This window comes from Martes martes, assembly GCF_963455335.1.
Source record: "Martes martes genome assembly, chromosome: 8".
Classification (NCBI taxonomy): Eukaryota; Metazoa; Chordata; class Mammalia; order Carnivora; family Mustelidae; genus Martes; species Martes martes.
The window spans coordinates 24,421,735-24,445,835 of NC_137895.1; the positions used below are offsets into that span (position 1 = coordinate 24,421,735).

General features: G+C 37.4%; 1 protein-coding gene across 1 annotated transcript in view; it reads right to left on the minus strand.

Annotated features, from left to right (window-relative positions):
• CFAP54 (cilia and flagella associated protein 54) overlaps positions 1-24,101 on the minus strand; it is a gene marked incomplete at its 3' end in the record, with an annotated part of 309,422 nt that overhangs the window by 219,906 nt on the left and 65,415 nt on the right. Inside the window, exons 17-18 of the mRNA XM_080810201.1 lie at positions 14,606-14,692; positions 14,392-14,513 (exon numbers count right to left, since the gene is read on the minus strand). Coding sequence (XP_080666327.1) covers positions 14,392-14,513; positions 14,606-14,692 — 209 coding nt within the window. The remainder of the gene's footprint in view (positions 1-14,391; positions 14,514-14,605; positions 14,693-24,101) is intronic.

Consider the following 24,101-nt stretch of genomic DNA (forward strand, 5'->3'; position numbering starts at 1 on the left):
GACCTATCCACAGAGACCTGGCAGGCCAGAAAGGACTGGCATGATACATTCAGAGCACTAAATGAGAAAAAATATGCAGCCAAGAATACTATATCCAGCAAGGCTACCACAGAAAATAGAAAGAGAAATAAAAAGTTTCCAGGAAAACAAAAACTAAAAGAATTTACAAACACCAAACCAGCCCTACAGGAAATATTGAAAGGGGTCCTCTAAGCAAAGAGAGAGCCTAAAAGTAACAGAATAGAAAGGAACAGAGATAATACACAATAACAGTCACCTTACAGGCAATACAATGGCACTAAATTCATATCTTTCAATAGTTACCCTGAATGTAAATGGGCTAAATACCCCAATCAAAAGACACAGGGTATCAGAATGGATTAAAAAAAAAAAACTCACCAACATGCTGTCTACAAGAAACTCATTTTAGAGCCAAAGACACCTCCAGATTTAAAGTGAGGGGGTAGAAAACTACTTACCACGCTAATGGACATCAAAAGAAAGCTGGAGTGGCAATCCTTATATCAGATCAATTAGATTTTAATCCAAAGACTATAATAAGAGATGAGGAAGGACACTATATCATACTCAAAGGGTCTGTCCAACAAGAAGATCTAACAATTTTAAATATCTATGCCCCTAACATGGGAGCAGCCAACTATATAAACCAATTAATAACAAAATCAAAGAAACACATCAACAATAATACAATAATAGTAGGGGACTTTAAGACCCCCTCACTGAAATGGACAGATCATCGAAGCGAAAGATCAACGAGGAAATAAAGGCCTTAAATGACACACTGGACCAGATGGACATCACAGATATATTCAGAACATTCCATCCCAAAGCAACAGAATATACATTCTTCTCTAGTGCACATGGAACATTCTCCAGAATAGATCACATCCTGGGTCACAAATCAGGTCTCAACCGGTACCAAAAGATTGGGATCACTCCCTGCATATTTTCAGACCACAATGCTCTGAAGCTAGAACTCAATGGCAAGAGGAAATTTGGAAAGAACCCAAATACATGGAGACTAAAGAGCATCCTTCTAAAGAATGAATGGGTCAACCAGGAAATTAAAGAAGAATTGAAAAAATTCATGGAAACAAATGATAATGAAAACACAACTGTTCAAAATCTGAGGGACACAGCAAAGGCAGTCCTGAAAGGAAAATATATAACGGTGCAAGCCTTTCTTTTTTTTTTTTTTTTTTTTACAAGCTTTTCTTAAGAAACAAGAAAGGTCTCAAATACACAACCTAACCCTACACCTAAAGGAGCTAGAGAAAGAACAGCAAAGAAAGCCTAAGCCCAGGAAGAGAAGAAAAATAATAAAGATTGGAGCAGAAATCAGTGAAATAGAAACCAAAAGAACAGTAGAACAAATCAACGAAACTAGGGGCTGGTTGTTTGAAAGAATTAATAAGATTGATAAACCCCTGGCCAGACTTATAAAAAAGAAAAGAGAAAGGACCCAAATTAATAAAATCATGAATGAAAGAAGAGAGATCACAACCAACACCAACGAAATCAAATCATCATAAGAATATATTATGAGCAACTATACACCAGCAAATTTGACAATCTGGGAACAATGGATGCATTCCTAGAGACATATAAACTATCACAATGGAACCAGGAAGGAATAGAAAACTGAACAGACCCATAACCAGTAAGGAGATTGAAGATTGAAACAGTCATTTAAAAATCTCCCACAAATAAGAGCCCAGGGCCAAATGGCTTCCCAGGGGAATTCTACCAAACATTTAAAGAAGAATTAATACCTATTCTTCTGAAACTGTTCTAAAAAATACAAATGGAAGGAGAACTTCCAAGTTCATTTTATGAGGCCAGCATTACCTTGATCCCAAAACCAGACAAAGACTCCATCAAAAAGGAGAATTACAGACCAATATCCTTGATGAACATGGATGCAAATATTCTCACCAAAATACTAGCCAATAGGATCCAACAGTACATTAAAAGGATTATTCATCACGACCAAGTGGGATTTATTCCTGGGCTGCAAGGTTGATTCAACATCCACAAACCAATCAATGTGATAGAATACATTTATAAAAGAAAGAACAAAAACAATATGATACTCTTAATAGATGATAAAAAGCATTTGACAAACTACAACATTCTTTCTCGATCAAAACTCTTCAAAGTGTAGGGATAGAGGGTACATAACTCAATATCATCAAAGCCATCTATGAAAAACCCACCACAAATATCATTCTCAATGAGGAAAAAACTGAGAGCTTCTTCCCTAAGGTCAAGAACACGGCAGGGATGTCCACTATCACCACTGCTGTGCAACATAGTACTAAAAGTCCTAGTCTCAGCAATCAGACAACAAAAAGAAATAAAAGACATCTGAATCAGCAAAGAAGAAGTCAAACTCTCACTCTTTGCAGATGATGGGATACTTTATGTGGAAAACCCAAAAGACTCCACTCCAGAACTGCTAGAACTCATACAGGAATTCAGTAAAGTATTAGGATATAAAAATCAATGCACAGAAATCAGTTGCATTTTTATACACCAACAGCAAGACAGAAGAAAGAGAAATTAAGGAGTTGATCCCATTTACAATTGCACCAAAACCATAAGATACTTATGGCCAGAAGACATGAACAGACATTTCTGCAAAGAAGACATCCAGATGGCCAACAGACACATGAAAAACTGCTCAATATCACTCGCCATTAGGGAAATACAAATCAAAGCCACAATGAAATATCACCTCACACCAGTCAGAATGGCTGAAATTAACAAGTCAGGAAATGACAGATGTTGGCAAGGATGCAGAGAAAGGGGAACCCTCCTACACTGTTGGTAGGAATGCAAGCTGGTGTAGCCACTCTGGAAAACAGTATGGAGGTTCCTCAAAAAGTTGAAAATAGAGCTACCCTACAACCCAGCAATCATGCTACTGGGTGTTTACCCTAAAGATAACAAATGTAGTGATCCGAGGGGGCACGTGCACTGGAATGTTTATAGCAGCGATGTCCACAATAGCCAAACTATGGAAAGAACCTAGATGTCTATCAAGAGATGAATGGATAAAGAAGATGTGGTATATATATACAATGGAATACTATGTAGCCATCAAAAGAAATGAAATCTTGCCATTTGCAACAATGTGGATGGAACTAGAGGTTATTATGCTGATTGAAATAAGTCAATCAGAGAAAGACAATTATCATATGATCTTTCTGATCTGAGGAATTTGAGAGGCAGGGTGGGGGGGTGGTCGGGAAGAAAAACATGAAACAAGATGGGATTGGGAGGGAGACAAACCATAAGAGACTCTCAATCTCATGAAACAAACTGAGGGTTGCTGGGGGGGTGGGAGGGTAGGGATAGGGTGGCTGAGTTATGGACATTGGGGGTATGTGTTAAGGTGAGTGCTGTGAAATGTGTAAGCCTGATGATTCACAGACCTGTACCCCTGGGGCAAATAATGCATTATATGTTAGTTTTTAAAAAAACATAACTTACTCAGCCACCAAAGAGAATAAAATCTTGCGATTTGCAATAACATGAATGGAACCACAGGGTACTATGCTGAGTGAAGTAAGTCAGTCAGATAAAGACAAATATATGATTTCACTCATATGTGAAACTTAAGAAACAAATGAACATAGGGGAAGGGAAGGAAAAATAAAATAAGACAAACATAGAGAGGGAGACAAACCGTAAGAGACTCTTAACTATAGGAAACAACCTGAGAGTTGCTGGAGGGGAGGTAGGTGGGGGATAAGGCACTTGATGTAAGGAGCACTGGGTGTTATATGCAACTGATGAATCACTAAATTCTACCTTTGAAACTAATAATACACTGTACATTAGTTAAATTGAATTTAAATTTAAAAATTTAAAAAGATAACTCTATAATGTGATAAATGTGTTAATTAAGCTGCTCGTGGTAATTATTTCAAAATGTATGGTAGTCCCTGCTTATCCATAGGGATATGTTCCAAGATGCCTGAAGCCACAGACAGAATTAAACCTCATATATACAATGTGTTTTTCTCATACATATATACCTATGATAAAATTTAATGTATAAATTAGGCATAGTAAGGGATTAGCAATAGCTAATAATAAAATAGAACAATTATAACAATATACTGTAATAAAAGTTATGTGAATGTGGTCTTGTTCTCAAAATATCTTATTGTACTGCACTCACCCTCCTCTTCTGATGTGAAAAGATAAAATGTCTACATGATGAGATGAAGTAAGGGAACTTTAATGTAGCATTAAGCCACTACTGACCTTCTGATGATATGTTGGAAGGAAAATCATCTGATTCCAGACTGTCATTGACTGAAGGTAACTGAAACTGCAGAAAGCTAAACCACAGCTAAGAGAAGACTACTGCATACATATATCAAATCATCATGCCGTACATTCAAAAGATATTACAATTTTATTTGCCAATTATGCCTCAGTAAAGCCAGGGGGAGGGAGTGGCAAACTTCAGTAAGCTAGGAAAGCTCTTTCTTTAGCATGAGAAAAATATTAATTTTAGCCAATAGTCACCTAATTGTGAAGCACTAAAAGAATCATCAATAAAATCCAAAAGGAGATAAAATGCCACTATTTCCTTTTATTCTGGAAGTTCTAGCCAATTTAATGAATTTAAGAAAAGAAATCCTGAAAATGAGAAGACAAATGTCTGTCTACCAAATTTCAAATACATTTCACTCTCTTACAAAAACCTGTACTTTTTCCTCTGCAGAAGACATGCTAAGTTTCAAAAGGTTCCACTTGGAGATCTGGACTTGATCTAAAAGAAAGGGTAAGACTTTCTGTGAGTCATTTGCATCAAAGTGATATTTAAAGTAAGTGAGTAAACCAGTTCCCTGTGGGAGTGTAGATTATAAAACTGTAGTATCATACGTTTTTTCTAAAATAAAGATTGACCTAAATCGAGATCAGAATTAACTCATTTTTATTTTTATAGGGAATGGCTGACAGTGAGGTCTAAAATCATTAGTTGTGATTAAAATTTATCTATAATAATAAAAGGATTTTTTAACTCTGCTTATTCTGTGCCAGGAGACCTTGAAAAAAAATATATATATATATTTTGGCATTTATAGTTCAAAAATCTTGCCATCTGCATAGGATAATCATTTCTTCATGTGAGAAGGGATGTGTTATATAGTAACCATGTCTAGGGCCTACATGCCAAAGACCTTAGCAAATTTATAGACACATGGTGCTCAGTATAACTTGAATCATTGAATGAATGACTCAGTCAAGGAGCATAGAATGGCATCTGTTAACTTCCTCACTCATTCAACCAAACTGAGGGGGAAAAAATGGAGAAAATGGATGGAGAGAAAGATGTTGAAAGAGCTGTGTCATAAAACACTATGAGTCAAGGCATCAATGTGCCTCTTCAACCCAGAGGACACAACAAGCACAGGGCTGGGCAGAGGCTCATTCACCTTTCCACCCTCTACCATGGATGACAAACCAGATTCGGCTCCCTGAGAGGAGAGATGTGCCCACAGAGCATGGTTCCCTTGAAAAGCAACAACAGGTAGGAGCTTGATAAGAGGCCAGAATTAAAGTAAGAAGCCTGAGCAAAAAATAAGTAGATTCCCCCAGATAACTGTGGAAAATTTTTAAGAAATTCCTACTTGAACAGAAGGTAGATGAAAGCTATTATATTTTGAACATTAAATGTTAATGTGACTTCATTTGCGTCACAGACTGGAGACCAAGATATTTTAGGCTACATAAGAACAGGTGAAATCAGCCTAAGGAAAAATTATGCAACACAAGGAAAGGAACCAACGCCTTGAAAGTTTCCCTCCTCTGGATTATGTGTGCAGCGTAAAAAATACACCAGCAGCATTGGTTTGCTGCCCTAATATTAACACAGACTGCCTCTGACCCCATCTCGACTGTCTGGCCAACTGCCCTGGGCTTTCTACACTTATTTCCAAAATTTGCCTCAGCAGTTCATGCTCCATTGAACCAGTCATTCACTAGCATCTTCTGACTTGACTCTAGCAGCTTCTCTCTGCATATCCATGAGCCCAACTTCCTGCTTTCTGCCATGGACTATCACACAGATATTTCTCAAACCCTGGCTGCTGTTCAGTATCATCTATGGAACTTGTTTAAAAATTAAAATAGTCCATCCCCACTCTGAACCTAAATTATTTAGTAAAAATCTCCAGGGGTGGAGCTTGAGCATCTGTATTATTAACAACTGTTGAGGGTAATTTTGAAGTACAGTAGGGACTAGGAACCACTGACTGAGATGAGTAATCAGCCTACTACTCTTTCTCTCAGTCTCTGGTCTCCTCAACCTCCAGTCTTCTACCCCTTCAGTGGTTCTTCCTCTACTTTTTATAGTGCAAACTCCACAGCCTTTGTATCCTGATCACAATTATATTTTCTAGCCTTATCTCTCTGTCTACTCTTTTGTTGTCCCATAGCTACCGCCTAGCCAACCTAACCTTTGAAGCCATTTTTTTAAGAAAGCCATTTATTCCCCGAGAAGCTACGCTTGTCATGCCTCAGCTTTTCCCATGCAACTTCCTCTTCCTGTAGATTTCTACATCCTTTTCTGTTCTTTAAGGTCCACTCAAACATCATCTCTGAATCCTCCCAAGAGAAATCCCACACATTTCGGTACTTATTCTCTTCATTTTCTACTCTTTATTTTAGCATGTATCATACAATATGATCTGTGTAGTGACTGTCCAGACTCTAAACAATGAGCATCTTGGTGGCAAGGACAGTACTTTATTTATCTCTTTAGGTTCAATAGATGTGTTTTGAATGAAAGACATGAAATTATGACAGATGAGGATGATCCATAATGCATTTTAAGGCAGTACGTTTAAAATATTCTGATTGGAAAATAAATAAATAAATAAATAAATAAAATGTTCTGAATGGGTCTTGATTAGTTTTAATTCCCTAACTCAGATTTCATGGCCCAATTTGAAATAGATTAATAAAAGTACTAAATTTTTAAATGAAAGGTAACAAAAGTCTAAAACAGAGTCCTTGATTTATATGAATCAGATAAATTCTATAATAGGACTCAAGGTAAAACCTAAGTTAGAAATTAAAATCCTAACTTATTGAGCCAAACCACTGAGCTGCTAAAAGCATTCCATTTACAAGAAAGTGATCAGCACACTAGTTAGAAAAAGTATCTGCACCCCCATGTTCACTGCGGCATCACTTACAATAGCCAAGACATATTATATATATGAATGTATGATTCATATATATACATATATATGCACATACACGCATATGAATATTATCCAGCCGTAGGAAAAGAATGAAATCTTGCCATTTGTGACAACATGGATGGGTCCTGAGGGCATTAATTTAAGTGAAATAAGTCAGAGAAAGACAAATACTATATGATGTCATGCAAATGTGGAATCTAAAAAAAAATCAAACAGATAGATACAGAGAACAGATTGGTGGTTGCTAGAGGTTGGGGGTGGGAGGTGGGGCAAAATGGGTGAAAGAGGTCAAAATGTACAAATTTCCAGTTATAAAATAAGTAAGTAATGGTAATATAATGTACAGCCTAGGGACTATAGTTAATAATACTGTACTGCTTATTTGAAAGTTCCTAGAGAGTAAATCTGAAAAGTTCTCATCACAAGAAAAAAAAATTGTAACTGATGACAGATGCATAAGTTAATAAGATTTACTGTGGTGATCATTTAGCAATATATATAAATCTCAATCATTATATTGTATACCTGAAATTAATATAATGTTTTCTGTTAATTATACATCAATTTTTTAAAAAGAAAGTGATTAGAGCTTTTTAAAGAGGTTCCTCAAATAGGAGGAGGAAATATCACTAGAAAAGTAGTCTCAAAAACTCAAGAAAGAAAAATATCCACAAAACCAGCTCTATTCAACTGTGAAAAGAAAAAGTATGGGAGCGTCTGGATGGCTCAGTTGGTTCAGCATCCAACTCGCGATTTCAGCTCAGGTCATGATCTCAGGGTCGTGGGACTGAACCCCAAATCAGGCTCTGTGCTCAACGCAGAGTCTGCTTGTCCCTCTCCCTTGCTCCTCTGCCACTTGCACATGCTCTCTCTTTCTCTCAAATAATAAATAAATAAATAAATAAAATCTTTTAAAGAGAGAGAAAGTGTTATCATTATGGACATCACTGTTGCCTCTAATATGTTCAACATGTTGCTTAATGTGTCCACCAAAACATATTGTTTTATTGCCAGTAAACAGTAGTATTGAAGTCAAACTTCTATTGTCTGAATGTAAATCTATCTATAGCTTCCATTAGAGAAACAAACCTGGGGCGCCTGGGTGGCTCAGTGGGTTAAGCCGCTGCCTTCGGCTCAGGTCATGATCTCAGGGTCCTGGGATCGAGTCCCACATCGGGCTCTCTGCTCAGCGGGGAGCCTGCTTCCCTCTCTCTCTCTCTCTCTCTGCCTCTCTGCCTACTTGTGATCTCTGTCAAATAAATAAAATCTTTAAAAAATAATAATAATTAAAAAGAGAGAGAGAGAGAAACAAACCTGCCTCTTTTTAGAAGTTACTCAGTGCTTACAAGGACAGATTGACATTAAGTACATTTGACAACACCTTAACACCCACAGTGCAGCAAGACACATAGGGAAAGATATAAGATGATCTTCAAGGTAATGATTAACAACTATCCATAAAAAACTATTGTAAGACTGGAATGATAAAGTGCCATATTTACTACTTGTCTAGTAGACCTCCTGAAGTATATACTGGATTCTCAGCATATTATGTACATTTCAGAAGGAGATGAAAAGTAGGTTAAGCCATATCCAAGAATCCTGACAAGGAACATTTTTGACTGCTGAGAATAAATTATACAATTCATAAGATCAATCTAAGAGAAAACACAAAAAGAAATGTATAGTTTGATAGACAAAAATATATCTAAAACACCAAAAAATAATTCTGATATGATAAAACAGAATGCTCCAGAAGTGGACTATAGATTAATAGTAATAGTAATTATTAATAGTAATAATACTAATAATGGCTAACATTTATTGACTGCCTATTCTGTGCCAAATGCTAAGCATTTTATATGCATCATTTCCTTGAATCTTCCCAAGAACTCCCATTTGACATATGAAGAAATTAAAACTTAAGAGGGCATAAGTAAAACACCTTGCGCATACAGCTAGTCAGTGGCAAAACCAAAACTCTAATCCAAATCCCTATCCTCCTAGCCACTATGCATTTTGTCTTATTAATACAAAGCTAAACTAAAATGAAGCATGGAAAGGCAACCCGGATGCTCTCCTATGAAATACCCTTAAAACCTGAAGTGGAAATTAGCTAAAATCTTGTCAGTACTTTGAAGTCTAACAGGTCTAAACATGACCTCATGGGAGGTCAAAATCAGAAAGGGTTTGCTCTTTATGAAGAAGACTTCAGCAGAGAACAAGTAAAAAGAGCTGATACAATCTCTGGAAAAAGGGGTGCCTGCGTGGCTCAGTCGGTTGGGCATCTGCCTTCGGCTCAGGTCATAGTCCCAAAGTCCTGGGATCGAGCCCCACATCGGGCTCCCTGCTCAGCAGGGAGTCTGCTTCTCCTTCTCCCACTCGCCCTGCTCATGCGCGCTCTCTATCTCACTCTCTCAAATAAATAAATAAAATCTTTTTAAAAATTTTATTTTATTTTATTTTTTTAAGATTTTATTTATTTATTTGACAGAGAGAGATCATAAGCAGGCAGAGAGAGAGGCAGAGAGAGAGGGGGAAGCAGGCTCCCTGCTGAGCAGAGAGCCCGATGTGGGGCTCGATCCCAGGACTCTGAAATCATGACCCGAGCTGAAGGCAGAGGCTTTAACCCACTGAGCCATCCAGGCGCCCCAATTTTTTTTAATTTAAAAAAAAAAATCTCTGGGGAAAAATTGATTCACATATATTCTTCCCCCAAAAGCAAATAGAACTGATTTGACTAAAATGCTATAAAATAGGAAAAATAATTTTAACCTAGTAATCTAATTACTGCTAACCTAGATAATAGAGTGGTATTTAGAAGACATGAAGGTAAAAATTTGGGAAATAGTAAAGCCAGGAGTTATTAGAACTTTGAGTGGTCTGGGCTTCTTCATTAGTTCTGGTTCCAAAATACAACCATAAAATTAGGTTCTGTCTATTACAAAAAACAATCTGCTAATTCATAATGCTCCTCTGCTTAGAGGTGAAGCAATATGACTAGATTTTGGAACTGCTAAAGTCACCTCAAATACCAATTTGTTTAGGTTCCAGCAAATAAAATAGGAGAAAACTAGATGCACTGGGGTTGGGGTTCTTTGAACCAGGAGCAATAGGAAAAACGGGCCAGGACCACAGCAGGTCCAAAGAGGTAGGAGGGTCTACAGAATAGACCCTCCTACCTATGAATAGTCATAATAGTCTGATCAGTACACAAGCATTGGAAAGAATGAACATCCACAAGCTTTTGTCTTTTTACCCCTCTACTCAAGATCTGATTCCAAGTAGGGAGGTCGGGATTGGTCTTGCTCACATCACACTAATCTTCTGACTGGATAGAGAAGAAAGCTCCTGAAAAGTCCCACCCGACTACATCTAAAAAGGAAAGAGGAATTTCTCAAAAGGTGATATTTGGAAGAGGAGATAGGTGCTGGACAGAAAACAATATACATCCCTGCCCTTGTAACACTTACATTAGACTGACGAATATTCCTGCCTCTTCCCAATAAGAAATCCCATCTGCACAGAGACTGAATGTCTGTCTGGGAGACTCTGAAGTGAACTAAAAGTAATGACCATAAGCCACAGAACCAGTGCTCTATTTGACCAAAAGTAGATTAGGGACATCTGAGACTAGTTCCAGGTGCAATCCATTAAAGTAAATCGGTGGTATATTGTGTAAAAAGCCAACATGGACTTCCAGAAGTCCAATACCAAGACAGGAAAATGGAGGGTAAAATCGCCATTTAAAAAAAAAAAAAAGGCCAGTCATTTCATTTAGAAAGCTAACAAGCTATTATCAAAGGTTTGTACCTCAGTCCTGGCAACAAGTTGGTCCACTTTTAACTGATTAGGAATAAAACAAACACCTGATGAGATTATACAGCTCCACAAGGTCAAGAAACTTTTGAGAAACTAAAGCAGGGTATGAATTATTTAAGAGCTCTGAAAAGACTCAGGCTTTTTAAACCTTTTTATGGTATCAGGTGATGCATCAGTTACTGATTTGGGGATAATTTTATCACAAGATCATGATAATGTAAAACATTCTGTAATATACCCCACTTGAAAATGATTGCCAGGGGAAAGAAATTTATTTGTCTTCTTTAAAGAAAGAAAGTTTGGCAATTATTTGAGCCATAACATCATTGTTTACGAGAGCACTCTAAGGACTGATCATTAAGCCTTAACACTTGGATAAAAAAATACCACTGAGGAGTAGAGGTGGCTATAGAAGGTTTCAGGACTTCTAAATAAATATTCAACATATTCCTAGTTGGTGACAATCCTTGTGGAGGACTCCTAATAAAAAACAGAGCCTCTAAATACATCTCATGAGTCTATCCTAAGAGGACATTATACTTAAATTTTTTCTTAAAATAGTTTCATTTAAGAAATAAAAGAAAAAGACACACAAGGGAAAAAATGTAAAAAACTTCAGTCTTCTCATATCTCCAGGGTGTCCCCCAGTGTCAGTGGTAGGAAGATAGAGGCCAAACAGGAATGAGCATATTACGACAGTATAAGGACCAGACCAAAGGCTTTATTCTCTCCAGGCTCTAAGATGCCACAATATTACTCCTGAGGCAGTTCTAAAAAAGAAAGATAAGTTTTATTTGACATAGAAATAGGACTGAAGTATTAGTATCCGCCAAGCACTAGACAGTAGCATGTGGCCACAGAAGCATCTGTTGAGAAAATGGATCTGAACACACCCCAAAGTCTTCCAACAAAGATCAGGCACCACTTGGCCTTGTCAGCTGAGACTATCCAACACCATCATTAAACTCCTCCATTCAAAAGCTGGAAGTGCAATTATAATAGGGCTCTTCCCTAACACTGCCAGGACAGACTTCCCAACCCTGAACATTAATAGCATCTGTCTGCTCAAAATCCTTAGACTTGGGGCATCTGGGTGGCTCAGTGGGTTAAGGCCTCTGCCTTTGGCTCAGGTCACGGTCTCAGGGTCCTGGGATCAAGCCCCAAGTCGGGCTCTCTGCTAGGCGAGGAGCCTGCTTCCTCCTCTCTCTTTCTCTCTGCCTGCCTCTGCCTACTTGTGATCTCTGTTTGTCAAATAAATAAATATTTTTTTTTTAAAAATCCTTAGACTTCCTCTCTGGTCTCACTTCTTACCCTCTTCTCCCAATAGACCCCTCTTCCCCTTGCCATTTCATCTGTGCCTCTATGACACTGAATAACTTATAGGACCACAAGAACTCTATGATCATTCTAGCTTTAGGAATTTTGTACATGTTGTTTTCTCTTCCTATAAAGTCCTTTTCACCCCTGTCTTCCTCTTTCTCTGGCTACTCCTGCCTATCAGTATTCAACCTGATTCCTTTTCTGGAAGTTTCCTTATATTCACCCAGTATTTGGTTAGGTACTCCTCTGCTAAATTCCCCTAGAATTCTTGCAGTTAAAGTATCTATGACAGTAACCCATAATTACCTTCTTACTTGTCTATGTTTCCACAAACTAGATTTATCTTGAAGGCAGGGACCAAAATAGAAGGTAATCCATCAATATTTGTTGAATAAATAAAGAATTTTTGTTTGTTTGTTTTTATTCCCTGTACTCAGCATAATACCAGGTACACAATGTACAATAAATATTTGCTGGATGGATCATAAGTACTCAAAAACATTTGTTGGATGAATGAAATAATGGACAGATGATTACAAAGTGCTACATATCAGAAATCTTAAATTTCAATATCCTACTTTCTGACCTCAAACCCATATCCTTCCAGCTCTCTCAGACTCTGATTTTTTGATCCCTAACTTCAAAGAGATGTCTAGTCTCTAGACACCTCCAGCTCACCAAGTCTTTAAATACCCTGAAGGTATCACTTCCCTCCCTACTCAATCTGCACCCATTTTTATTAGGAACTTTTAACCCATACATTCTTTGTAAAAATATAACCCTGTACAAATCTCTGCTGTCACAGCTACTAAAAACACTACACCAGGGTAATGCCATACTACCATGCAGATGGGGCCCAGTATAAATTCATCGTCCTCAACTTCAGCTATAACTTTGTTCTGGCCAGTCCTTCAACTTCATTGTCAAATCCCTCATCCATTCCTCATCCATTCCACTCCACTCTCTAATCGTCTTCTCTCTTCCAGGTCCAACTGTCCACTCTTACTCTCCATTGTTGGCAGATATGCTTGCCTCCTACTTTATCAGATGATTGACATTAGAAGGCATAAACTGAACTCTCTGCCTCCACACCAATAGACTTTCTCAAATCTACATTGATCTGTTCCTCCTTCTCTTTTGAATCAGAGGATGAGGAGTCTGCTCTGTAGCCTACCCTCCACTGAAGATGAATCACTTTATCTGTGTTTTCAATCTCATCTCCTTCCCTCTTCTAAAAGGACTGTGCTCTATTATTAACCCCTCTTATATCTTCAATTTCTCTCTTTTTTTCTGGCTTCTCATACTCATTATATAAATATTTGGAACTTTTTCTCTTAAACTCTGTATCCTTTCCCTAGCTTTGACCTACTTTTTTCTTATCAGCTAAACTACTTGTAGCATCATCCTCTACTTCACCATGTGCCATTTACTCAGCCAATACCATCAAATTTTTATGGGTAATACACAGGGACAAAATTTTTTAAAAATCCTCTACCTTGAAATGTGAGTACCCTTAAGAATTTAAATTCTAAAATCAACATACAATGAATCTGTAAGAAGACAGAACAATTTCCAGGCCAGAGTAAAATATAAATTAGCAGCATCCATCTGAGAGAAGGCATCTGAGCCAATGGACTTGAAGTATTTTAATTCCATAGTAAGGAATGCATTATGCTAGCATAGTGTCACTTAAGTTCTATAGTTTCCCTCGTTTTTAATCCTTCTGATTTTATTTGGCTTCCTATGTAAGTTGCCCCTACAGAGAGAGAATACAGAGAGAGGATCTCTCATTTCAGTAGAGTTTGGGATGGGTAATATAGATTAGTTTCCCTGTTCAAAACTGTTCAACTCAAAGAGAGGACTAGATATAGGGAACCTGAAAGTTCATAATCTAATGTTAAGGGCAACACATTACTTTTAACAAAGTGAACTAAATCATTCATTTAACAAAGGTTATATGTCAGGACCAAAAAAAGGAATGGCATCAAAAGGTTGTTACCATCAAAAGGTTGTGTGAAGATGTAGAGGTTGCATCTTTCTCAAATATTAGAAGAGCTTTCTGCATCAAGTAAATTGCTTTGGACAGCTTATTCTTCCTTATTTTATTCATTACACTCAATTCTGAAACAGAAAACAAACATTTTATCCAAAGGGAAACATTAAAACTATCTTTAAAAGTTTTTAGAAAAACTGTTTATCCCAATTTTAATTACCTGTAAAACAGTCAATGCTTCTAGGTTGTTTTAGCTTTTCTGGACCTTTGGTAGATACATGTTTGCTAACAGTTGGAGTCTGCAAAACTGAAGAAGGAAGATGAGATTGCCATTACAATTAGATTTGTGTCCAAGAAAGGAAATATTTTCTGAATATTAAAGGGTAACTATCTATTTGTAAAATTATTGCTTCCTCTCATGTGTCACCTTTTTTCATCAATAGATAAAAATTCAAATAAATCTACTATAATGACAAATCTACTATAATGACAAATTATCCTCTATGTGCCACAGTATGCCTGAGGACATGAGAAATATTTAAATTATAGATGGAGAGGGAAGATGGCAGAAGAGTAGGGGACCCCCAATTCATCTGGTCCCTTGACCTTGAATTCAGCTAGATATCTATCAAATCATTCTGAACACCTGTGAATTCAACCTGAGAGCTAAGGAAAGAATTGCTACAATTCTACAAATAGAGAAGTGACTACTTTTTGCAAAGTAGGAGGTGCGGAAAAGTGAATCTGAGGGGATATATCAGAAAATAAACCATGGTGGGAGGGAACCTCCATAAGCTAGCTGTTGGAAAGTGATATAGCAGAATCGGAACTTCTAGAAGTCTGCTCCTGTGAGGAGCGTCCCTTCCTGAAAGGTGCTCAGGTGGTGAAGTGGAGCACAATCCTAACTAGGACAGTGTTGTCTCAGGATCCCCAGGGTCACAGAGCAAACGGGGATACCAGAGTGTGGCAGAGTTCCCAGGCACTGGAGCAGGAAAGCTGGTTACAATTAGCAAGCCCTGGAGTGGGCTTTCAGCTAGATGTTGCCATAAACCGTGAACCATGGCAAGATCAGGGACCGCCTCTCCAAGCAGGGGCCCAGCAAGAGGAGTGGCCCTCCTCCTCCCTGGGAGGAGTGGCAAGAGTGCACACAGATTTGGGCAATTGCTCCCAGAGCAGGGGCCCAGGGAACAGCAGAGACTTGGTGAGATTTCTCTTCTCCTTCCCCAGGAAGGATTGCTGCAGAGACCTGGCAGGCCAGAAAGGGCTAGCATGATATACTCAGGGTACTAAATGAGAAAAACATACAGCCAAGAATACTTTATCCAGCAAGGCTATCATTCAGAATAGGAGAAGAGACAAAGATCTTCCAGGACAAACAGAAACTAAAAGAATTGGTGATCATTAAACAAGCCCTGCAAGAAATATTAAAGGGGATCCAGTAAGGGAAGAGAGAGCCCAAAAGCAACATATACCAGAAAGGAACAGAGGCAATATACAGAAACAGTGACTTTAAAGGTAATACAATGGCACTATATTCATATCTCTCAATAGTAACTCTGAATATAAGTGTGCTAAATGCTCCAATCAAAAGACAGCTCCAATCAAAAGACACAGGGTATCAGAATGGATAAAAAAGCAAGTCTCATCCATATGCTGTCTACAAGAGACCCATTTTAGACCAAAAGACACCTCCAGATTGAAAGTGAGAGGGTGGAGAACAATTTATCATGCTAATGGATGTCAAAAGAAAGCTGGGGTAGCAATTCTTATATCAGACAAATTAGATTTTAAGTCAAAGACTATAGTAAAGGATGAGGAGGGACACTGTATCATACTTAAAGGGCATATCCAACAAGAATATCTAACAATTATAAATATTTATGCTCCTACCTTGGGAGCAGCAAATTTTATCAACCAATTAATAACAAAATTAAAGAAATACATTGATAATAATATAATAATAGTAGCAGACTTCAACACTCCACTCACAGCAATGGAAAGATCATCTAAGAGAATCTCAAGAAGGAAACAAGGGCTTTGAATGACACACTGGATCAGATGGATTTCACAGATATATACTAAGCATTCCATCCTAAAGCAAAAGAATTACACATTCTTCTCAAGTCCACATGGAACATTCTCCAAAATGGGGCGCATAGGTGGTTCAGTCATTAAGTGTCTGCCTTCAGCTCAGGTCATTTCCCAGGGCCCTGGGATCAAGCCCCGTATTGGGCTCCATGCTTGGTGGGGAAGTATGCTTCTCCCTCTTTCTCTGTCTGCTGCTCCCCCTGCTGTGTGCTCACTCTCTCTCTCTCCCCCTCTTATTGTCGAATAAATAAATAAAATATTTTTTTAAAAAAAGAATACATCAGGTGTCAACCAGTATCAAAAGACTGGAATTATTCCCTGCATATTTTCAGACCACAGTGTTTTGAAACCTGAACTGAATCACACGAGGAAATTTAGAAGGAACTCAAATCCTTGGAGATTAAAGAGCATCCCACTAAAGAATGAATGGGTCAATCAGGAAATTAAAGAATTTTAAAAATTCATGAAAACAAATAAAAAGGAAAACACAACTGTTCAGAACTTTTGGGATACAGCAAAGGAGATCCTAAGAGGGAACTACACAGCAATACAAGTCTTTCTCAAGAAACTGGAAAAGTCTCAAATATACAAATGAACCTTACACTTAAAGGTACTAGAAAAAGAACAACACATAGAGCCTAAACCATGGAGGAGAAGAGAAATAATAAAGATTAGAACAGAAATGAATGAAATAGGAATGCCTGGGTGGCTCAGTCAGTGAAGTGTCTGCCTTCAGCTCAGGTCATTATCTCAGGGTCCTGGGATTGAGTCCCACATCAGGCTCCTTGCTCAGCAGTGAGCCTGCTTCTCCCTCTGCCTGCCACTCCCCCTGCTTGTGCCCTCTCTCTCTCTCTCAAATAAAGAAATAAAATCTTGGGGGGAAAAAAGAAATGAATGAAATAAAAACCAAAAGAACAGTAGAACAGACCAACAAAACTAGGAGCTGGTTCTTAGAAAGAATTAATAAGATTGATAAATTCCTGGCCAGACTTATCAAAAAGAAAGGAGAAAGGACCCAAACAAATAAAATCATAAATGAAAGAGGAGAGATCACAACCAACACCAAGAAAACACAAACAATTTTAAGACCATACTATGAGCAATGATATGCCAACAAATTAGGCAATCTGGGAGAAATGGATGTATTCCTAGAAATGTATAAGCTACCAAAACTGAAACAGGAAGAAATAGAAAACCTCAACAAACCCATAACCAACAAGAAAATTGAAGCAGTAATCAAAAATCTCCCATCAAACAAGAGTCCAGGGCCACATGGCTTCCCAGGGGAATTCTATCAAACTTTAAAAAAGAACTAATACCTATGCTTCTGAAGCTGTTTCAAAAAATAGAAATGGGAGGTGCCTGGGTAGCTCAGTGGGTTAAGCCTCTGCCTTCGGCTCAGGTCATGATCTTAGGGTCCTGGGATCGAGCCCTACATTGGGCTCTCTGCTCAGCAGGGAGCCTGCTTTCCCCTCTCTCGCTCTGCCTGCCTCTGTACCTGCTTGTGATCTCTGTCTGTCAAATAAATATATAAAATCTTAAAAAAAAAAAAAAAAAAAAGAAAGAAAGAAATGGAAGGAACACTTCCAAACTCATTCTATGAGGCCAGCATTACCTTGATCCTAAAACCAGACAAAGACCCCACCAAAAAGAGAATTATAGAACAATATCCTTAATGAATATAGATGCCAAAATTCTCACCAAGATACTAGCTAATAGGATCTAACAGTCCATTTAAAACATTATTCACCACTACCAAGTAGGATTTATTCCCAGGCTGCAAGGGTGTTTCAACATCTGCAAATCAATCAACATGATACATCACATTAATAAAAGAAAGGACAAGAATTATATGATCCTCTCAATTAACAGTGAAAAAGTACTTGCCAAAATACAGCATACTTTCTTGATTAAAACTCTCCACAGGGAGGAATACAGGGAACATATCTCAGTATCATAAAAGCCATATACAAAAACTCATATACAAAAGGCCCACGGCGAATATAATTCTCAATGGTGAAAAACTGAGAGCTTTTCCCCTAAAGTCAAGAACATGACAGGGATGCTCATTCTCACCACTGTTGTTTGACATAGTACTAGAAAGTCTAGCCTCACCAATCAGACAACAAAAAGAAATAAAAGGCATCTGAATCAGCAAAGAAGTAAAACTCTCACTCTTCAGAGATGACATGATACTTTATGTGGAAAACCTAAAAAACTCCACCCCAAAATTCCTAGACCTTGTACAAGAATTCAGCAAAGTGGCAGGATATAAAATAAATGCACAGAAATCAGTTGCATTTCGATACACTAACAATGAGACAAAAGAAAGAGAAATTAAGGAATCAATCCATTTACCATTGCACCAAAACATAAGATACCTAGGAATGAACCTAACCAAAGAGGCAAAGAATCTGTACTCAGAAAACTACAGAACATTTATGAAAGAAATTGAGAAAGACACAAAGAAATGGAAAAATATTCCAAGCTCATGGATTGGAAGAATAAATGTTGTGAAAATGTCTATGTTACCTAGAGCAATCTATACATTCCAGGCAATCCCTATCAAAATACCATCAACATTTTTCACAGAAATGGAACAAATAATCCTAAAATTTGTATGGAACCAGAAAAGACCCCACATAGCCAGAGCAATGTTGAAAAAAGAAAACCAAAGCTGACAGCATCACAATTCCAGACTTCAAGCTCTATTACAAAGCTGTCATCATCAAGACAGTATGGTACTAGCACAAAAACAGACACATAGATCAATGGAACTGAATAGAATCCAGATTTGGACCCTCAACTCTTTGGTCAACTAATCTTCGACAAAGCAGGAAAGAATATCCAATGGAAAAAAGACCACCTCTTCAACAAATGGTGTTGGGAAAATTGGACACACCCACGCAGAAGAATGAAACTGGACTATTTCCTTACACCACACACAAAAATAGACTCAAAATGGATGAAAGACCTCAGTATGAGACAGGAATCCATCAAAATCCTTGAGGAGAACACGGGTAGCAACCTCTTCAACCTCAGCCACAGCAACTTCTTCCTAGAAACATCACCCACGGCAAGGGAAGCAAGGCCAAAAATGAACTACTGGGACTTCATCAAGATCAAAAGCTTTTGCAAAGCAAAGAAAACAGTCAACAAAAACCAAAAGACAACTGACAGAATGGGAGAAGATATTTGCAAATGACATATCAGATAAAGGGCTAGTATCCAAAATCTATAAAGAACTTATCAAACTCAACACCCAAAGAATAAGCCAATCAAGAAATGGGCAGAAGACATGAACAGACATTCCTGCAAAGAAGACATCCAGATGGCCAACAGACACATGAAAAACTGCTCAACATCACTCGGCATCAGGGAAACACAAATCAAAACCACAGTGAAATACCACCTCACACCAGTCAGAATGGCTGAAATTAACAAGTCAGGAAATGACAGATGTTGGCAACAATGCAGAGCAAGGGGAACCCTCTTATACTGTTGATGGGAATGTAAGTTGGAATGCCACTCTGGAAAACAGTATGGAGATTCCTCAAGAAGTTAAAAATAGGGCTACCATGTTACCCAGCATTTGCACTCCTGGGTAATTTACCCTAAAGATACAGCCGTAGTGATCTATAGGGGCAACTGCACCCCAATGTTTATAGCAACAATAGCCAAACTGTGGAAAAAGCAGAGATGTTCATCAATAGATGAATGGATAAAGATGTGGGGTATACACACACACACACACACACACACACACACACACATATATATTTACACACACATATACATACACACACATACATACATACATACAGGAATATTACTCAGCCATCAGAAAGGATGAATGCTTACCATTTACATCAATGTGGATGGAATTTGGAGGGTATTATGCTGAGTGAAGTAAGTCAATCAGAAAAAGACAATTATCATACGGTTTCACTCATAAATGGAATATAAGAAAGAGCACAGAGGATCATAGGGGAAGGGAAGGAAAACTGAATGGAAAGTAATCAGATAGGGAAAAAAGCCATGAGAGACTCTTAACCATAGGAAACAAACAGGGTTGCTGGAGTAGAGGTGAGTGGGGAGATGGGGTAATTGGGTGATAGGCATTAAAGAGGGCATGTGACATGATGAACACTGGGTGTTATACGCAACTAATGAATTAGTGTTATACGCAACTAATGAATTATTGTTATATGAATTAGTGTTATACGCAACTAATGAATTATTGAATTCTATCTGAAACTAAGGATGTCCTAAATGTTGGCTAATTGAATTTAAATAAAATTTTTAAAAATTAAATTATAAAAATATTTGATTTTCTATATCCTCTTAAATAAAATCATCTTAAAAGTTATAAATAGGATCCAACCTACTTCTGTTCACTTTCCCTTTTACAAACTTTTTAAAACTGCTTCATCCACGATCCCTGCAAGAGCTCAGAGCACGCCATGAAGACCATTCTCCTCTTCCAAGATTTTCAATTAACACACAAATTATTGCCAGTTGACTATGGGCAGTGAGAGATTCTGGCATATAGTTGGGAAGGACCATTATGGTGGTCCAGGAAAAAGAGAATGATAAAGAAGAGAATAAAAGTATGCTGGCCGAGGAAGATGGAGAATGTTTCACTGATTCTTGATTTTCTAGGTCTGGTCCTCAAAAGACTTGGCAATATTTTGTTTCTGTCCTGGGAGGTATGCAACGGTACCTGTAGTAACCTTACAATAAACCCCATTTATTGAGGTTTAATTATTTGTGCTAATGCCATGGGATGATGATTGATTAATGAAAAGATGCCAGCAGGTAGCTTAAAGAATATAAGGTTTCTTTAATGGTGAAGGATAGGGAATTTAGCTGCATGGAGACAGCAACACAAAGCAGAAAATAATGCATCATTCTATCTGTACCTGGGGTATTTAACTGATAGCTCTCATGATTATAATCCTTGGAGAAAAGGATGAGACAACAAGAAAACTCTGAATGCCCAATACAGATAGTCATATTTAATACCACTGTCATCAACAGGCAACCATTGTCAAGTTCCTGAATAAGAATGACAAAAGGGGCACCTCAGTGGCTCAATCTCTTGAGTGTCTGACTCTTGATTTCAACTCAGGTCAAGATCTTACGGTTGTGATATCGAGCCCTGTATCAGGTTCCACATTATGGGTGCAGCCTGCTTAGGATTCTCTCTCTCCCTTCCCCTCTGCCCTTCCCCCCCACCTCAAAAATAAAAAATAAAATAAAAAAAGAATAACAAAAATAGTATTTATGCAACAATGATCTGGCAGCAGCATGCATGAGCGAAAAAAGGAGGGAAAAATTGAAAATCTGTGCTAGGGTGATAGTTCAATAGGCGGACAAAAACATCAAGGAGACCCAGAGATACAGCAAAGGAATAATAACTAATTCCATTTCAATCTGAGCTCAAGTCTACTATCAGTACTGTTAAATCGTCTCTGATAAAAACTCAGAGGATCACTTGGTCTTCAGAGATCTATGGATGACAATTAGAGAATGAACTAGTTAGTAACTCTAAACAGACTCCACTTCATTACAGAGGATAATATAGCTACTAAGTGAGAATTATAGGCTAGTTTTCTTAGAGAAAACCTACATAAATGCCATTCACATTTGGAAATACATTTCTAATCCAAGTATTTCAAAATCAAAAAATATTCAAGATTATTATTCTAAGTAGCACCAGTAAAAAACTATACATGAGGACATAGAGATATTTTCATTTTTATTTGCTTCCCTCTACATCCAGTAAGTCTTTTGAGAAACAGTTTTGAAACAGTGTAAATGTTGAAAATAAAATGTAAAAGGATGAAAACTCAAAAGGATAAGAGAATTTTAAAAAGGAAATTTTATATACAAACAGAATGCAAATAAAACAAATTGTCCTAAATATGTATCAACTGGAAATATAACCATACAAAAAATAAAATTAATTCAAGTAAACCTGAACACCGCTATCTAATGTGTGGTATATTCTAACAACATAATGAACTGCAAAGGAATACTAAACTTATTTAGTAGGTTAATTGTTAATGGTGGTATTGGTTTAATAATTCTGAAAGTCCTTTGTTAATATGGCAGGATAAAGCAAATGAGTTATTACATCGATATTGTTGGGAACCAGAGTTCTCAACATGAGAGAGGCCAAATGCAAAAGTGAAATGTAGAACTTTGGATTTTCAAAGTGTTGGGACTTTGAATTGGCAATATAAGAAAGAACTTCCAATATGCCTGTGTGTGTATATATATACACACACACATACACACACACACATATTGTAAGTCTATAACATTTAGTTGTGCAATGAACAAAAACTTGCTCAAAGAATAATGGAGAGATATTAAAAACACAGAATCCAGTTTGAGACCTCCCACTGGCAAAATGTATAACTTTGAACATCAGAAGAACAATGACAGTAAATGATTTTAAGTGATTTAATAAAAACAAAATTCAATCCATAGTGTAACTCCACAAATTAAAAGAGGCAAAGTAGTGACAGTTCTTTACAAAAGAAGGTCAATAAACAAATTCAGCGGAATAATTTAATCAGAAAATCACTGTACCCAACCACTGTAATAATTAATTCTAGAAGGATCACCAATGGAAGCTAAAACCATTGGGTGAAAATCTATTGGGAAATAGGACATTTATTCCATCTCAAAGCATCACTTGACATACCAATTATTTTTTCTTTACAAAAAGGGAAAGATGGCTTTACAGTGCAGAGATCTGGTAGATACCACCTTAACAAAACAAAAGCAGTTTTCCTCACCAGTCATAGGAAAAATGAACAATATGTGCACCCTAATGTACAATGAGATCTATACAACATCACCTATGTAATCATGAAAAAAACTACTAAGAAAATTCATATTGTAGAATGTTCTAGAAACATATCCTCAAAAGTGTGTCATAAAAGAAAAAGTAGAACTTCTTATTCTAGATAAAAGAACAGGACAGAAAGGTGATGTCAGCATCGTGGCAGCATAAGACATCCCTCCCCCCAACACATTCAGTAATAAAAATTTAGCATCCATTCATGGACCAGAAAAAATTGCCTAAGAAAGAAGAGCAAAAGTGAAGATACAAGACTTTCTGATTTCACACTATACTAAAAAGTCATAGTAATTAAAACAGTATGGTACTGACATAAAATTAGACACACAGACTATAGAACAGAATCAAGAGCCCAGAAACAAATTATGTGTCCAATTAATATTAGACAATGCAGTGAAGAATACTTAATGGGGAAAAAAAGAATACTTAATTGGAAAAAGCATATTAAAACAGGATATCTATATGCAGAAGAATGAAACTGGACTTCTATCTAATACCACTCAAAAATTAACTTTAAATGGATGAAAATTTTAAGCTTAAGAATGGAAACCATAAAATTCCTAGCAGAAAGCATTGAGAAAATGCTTCTTCCTTACTTTTTTAAGACTTTTATTTATTTATTTGACAGAGAGAAAGACAGCGAGAGAGTGAACACAAGCAAGGGGAGTGGGAGAGGGAGAAGCAGGCTTCCCACTGAGCAGGGAGCCCAATGTGGGGCTTGATCCCAGGACCCTGAGATCACAACCCGAGCCCA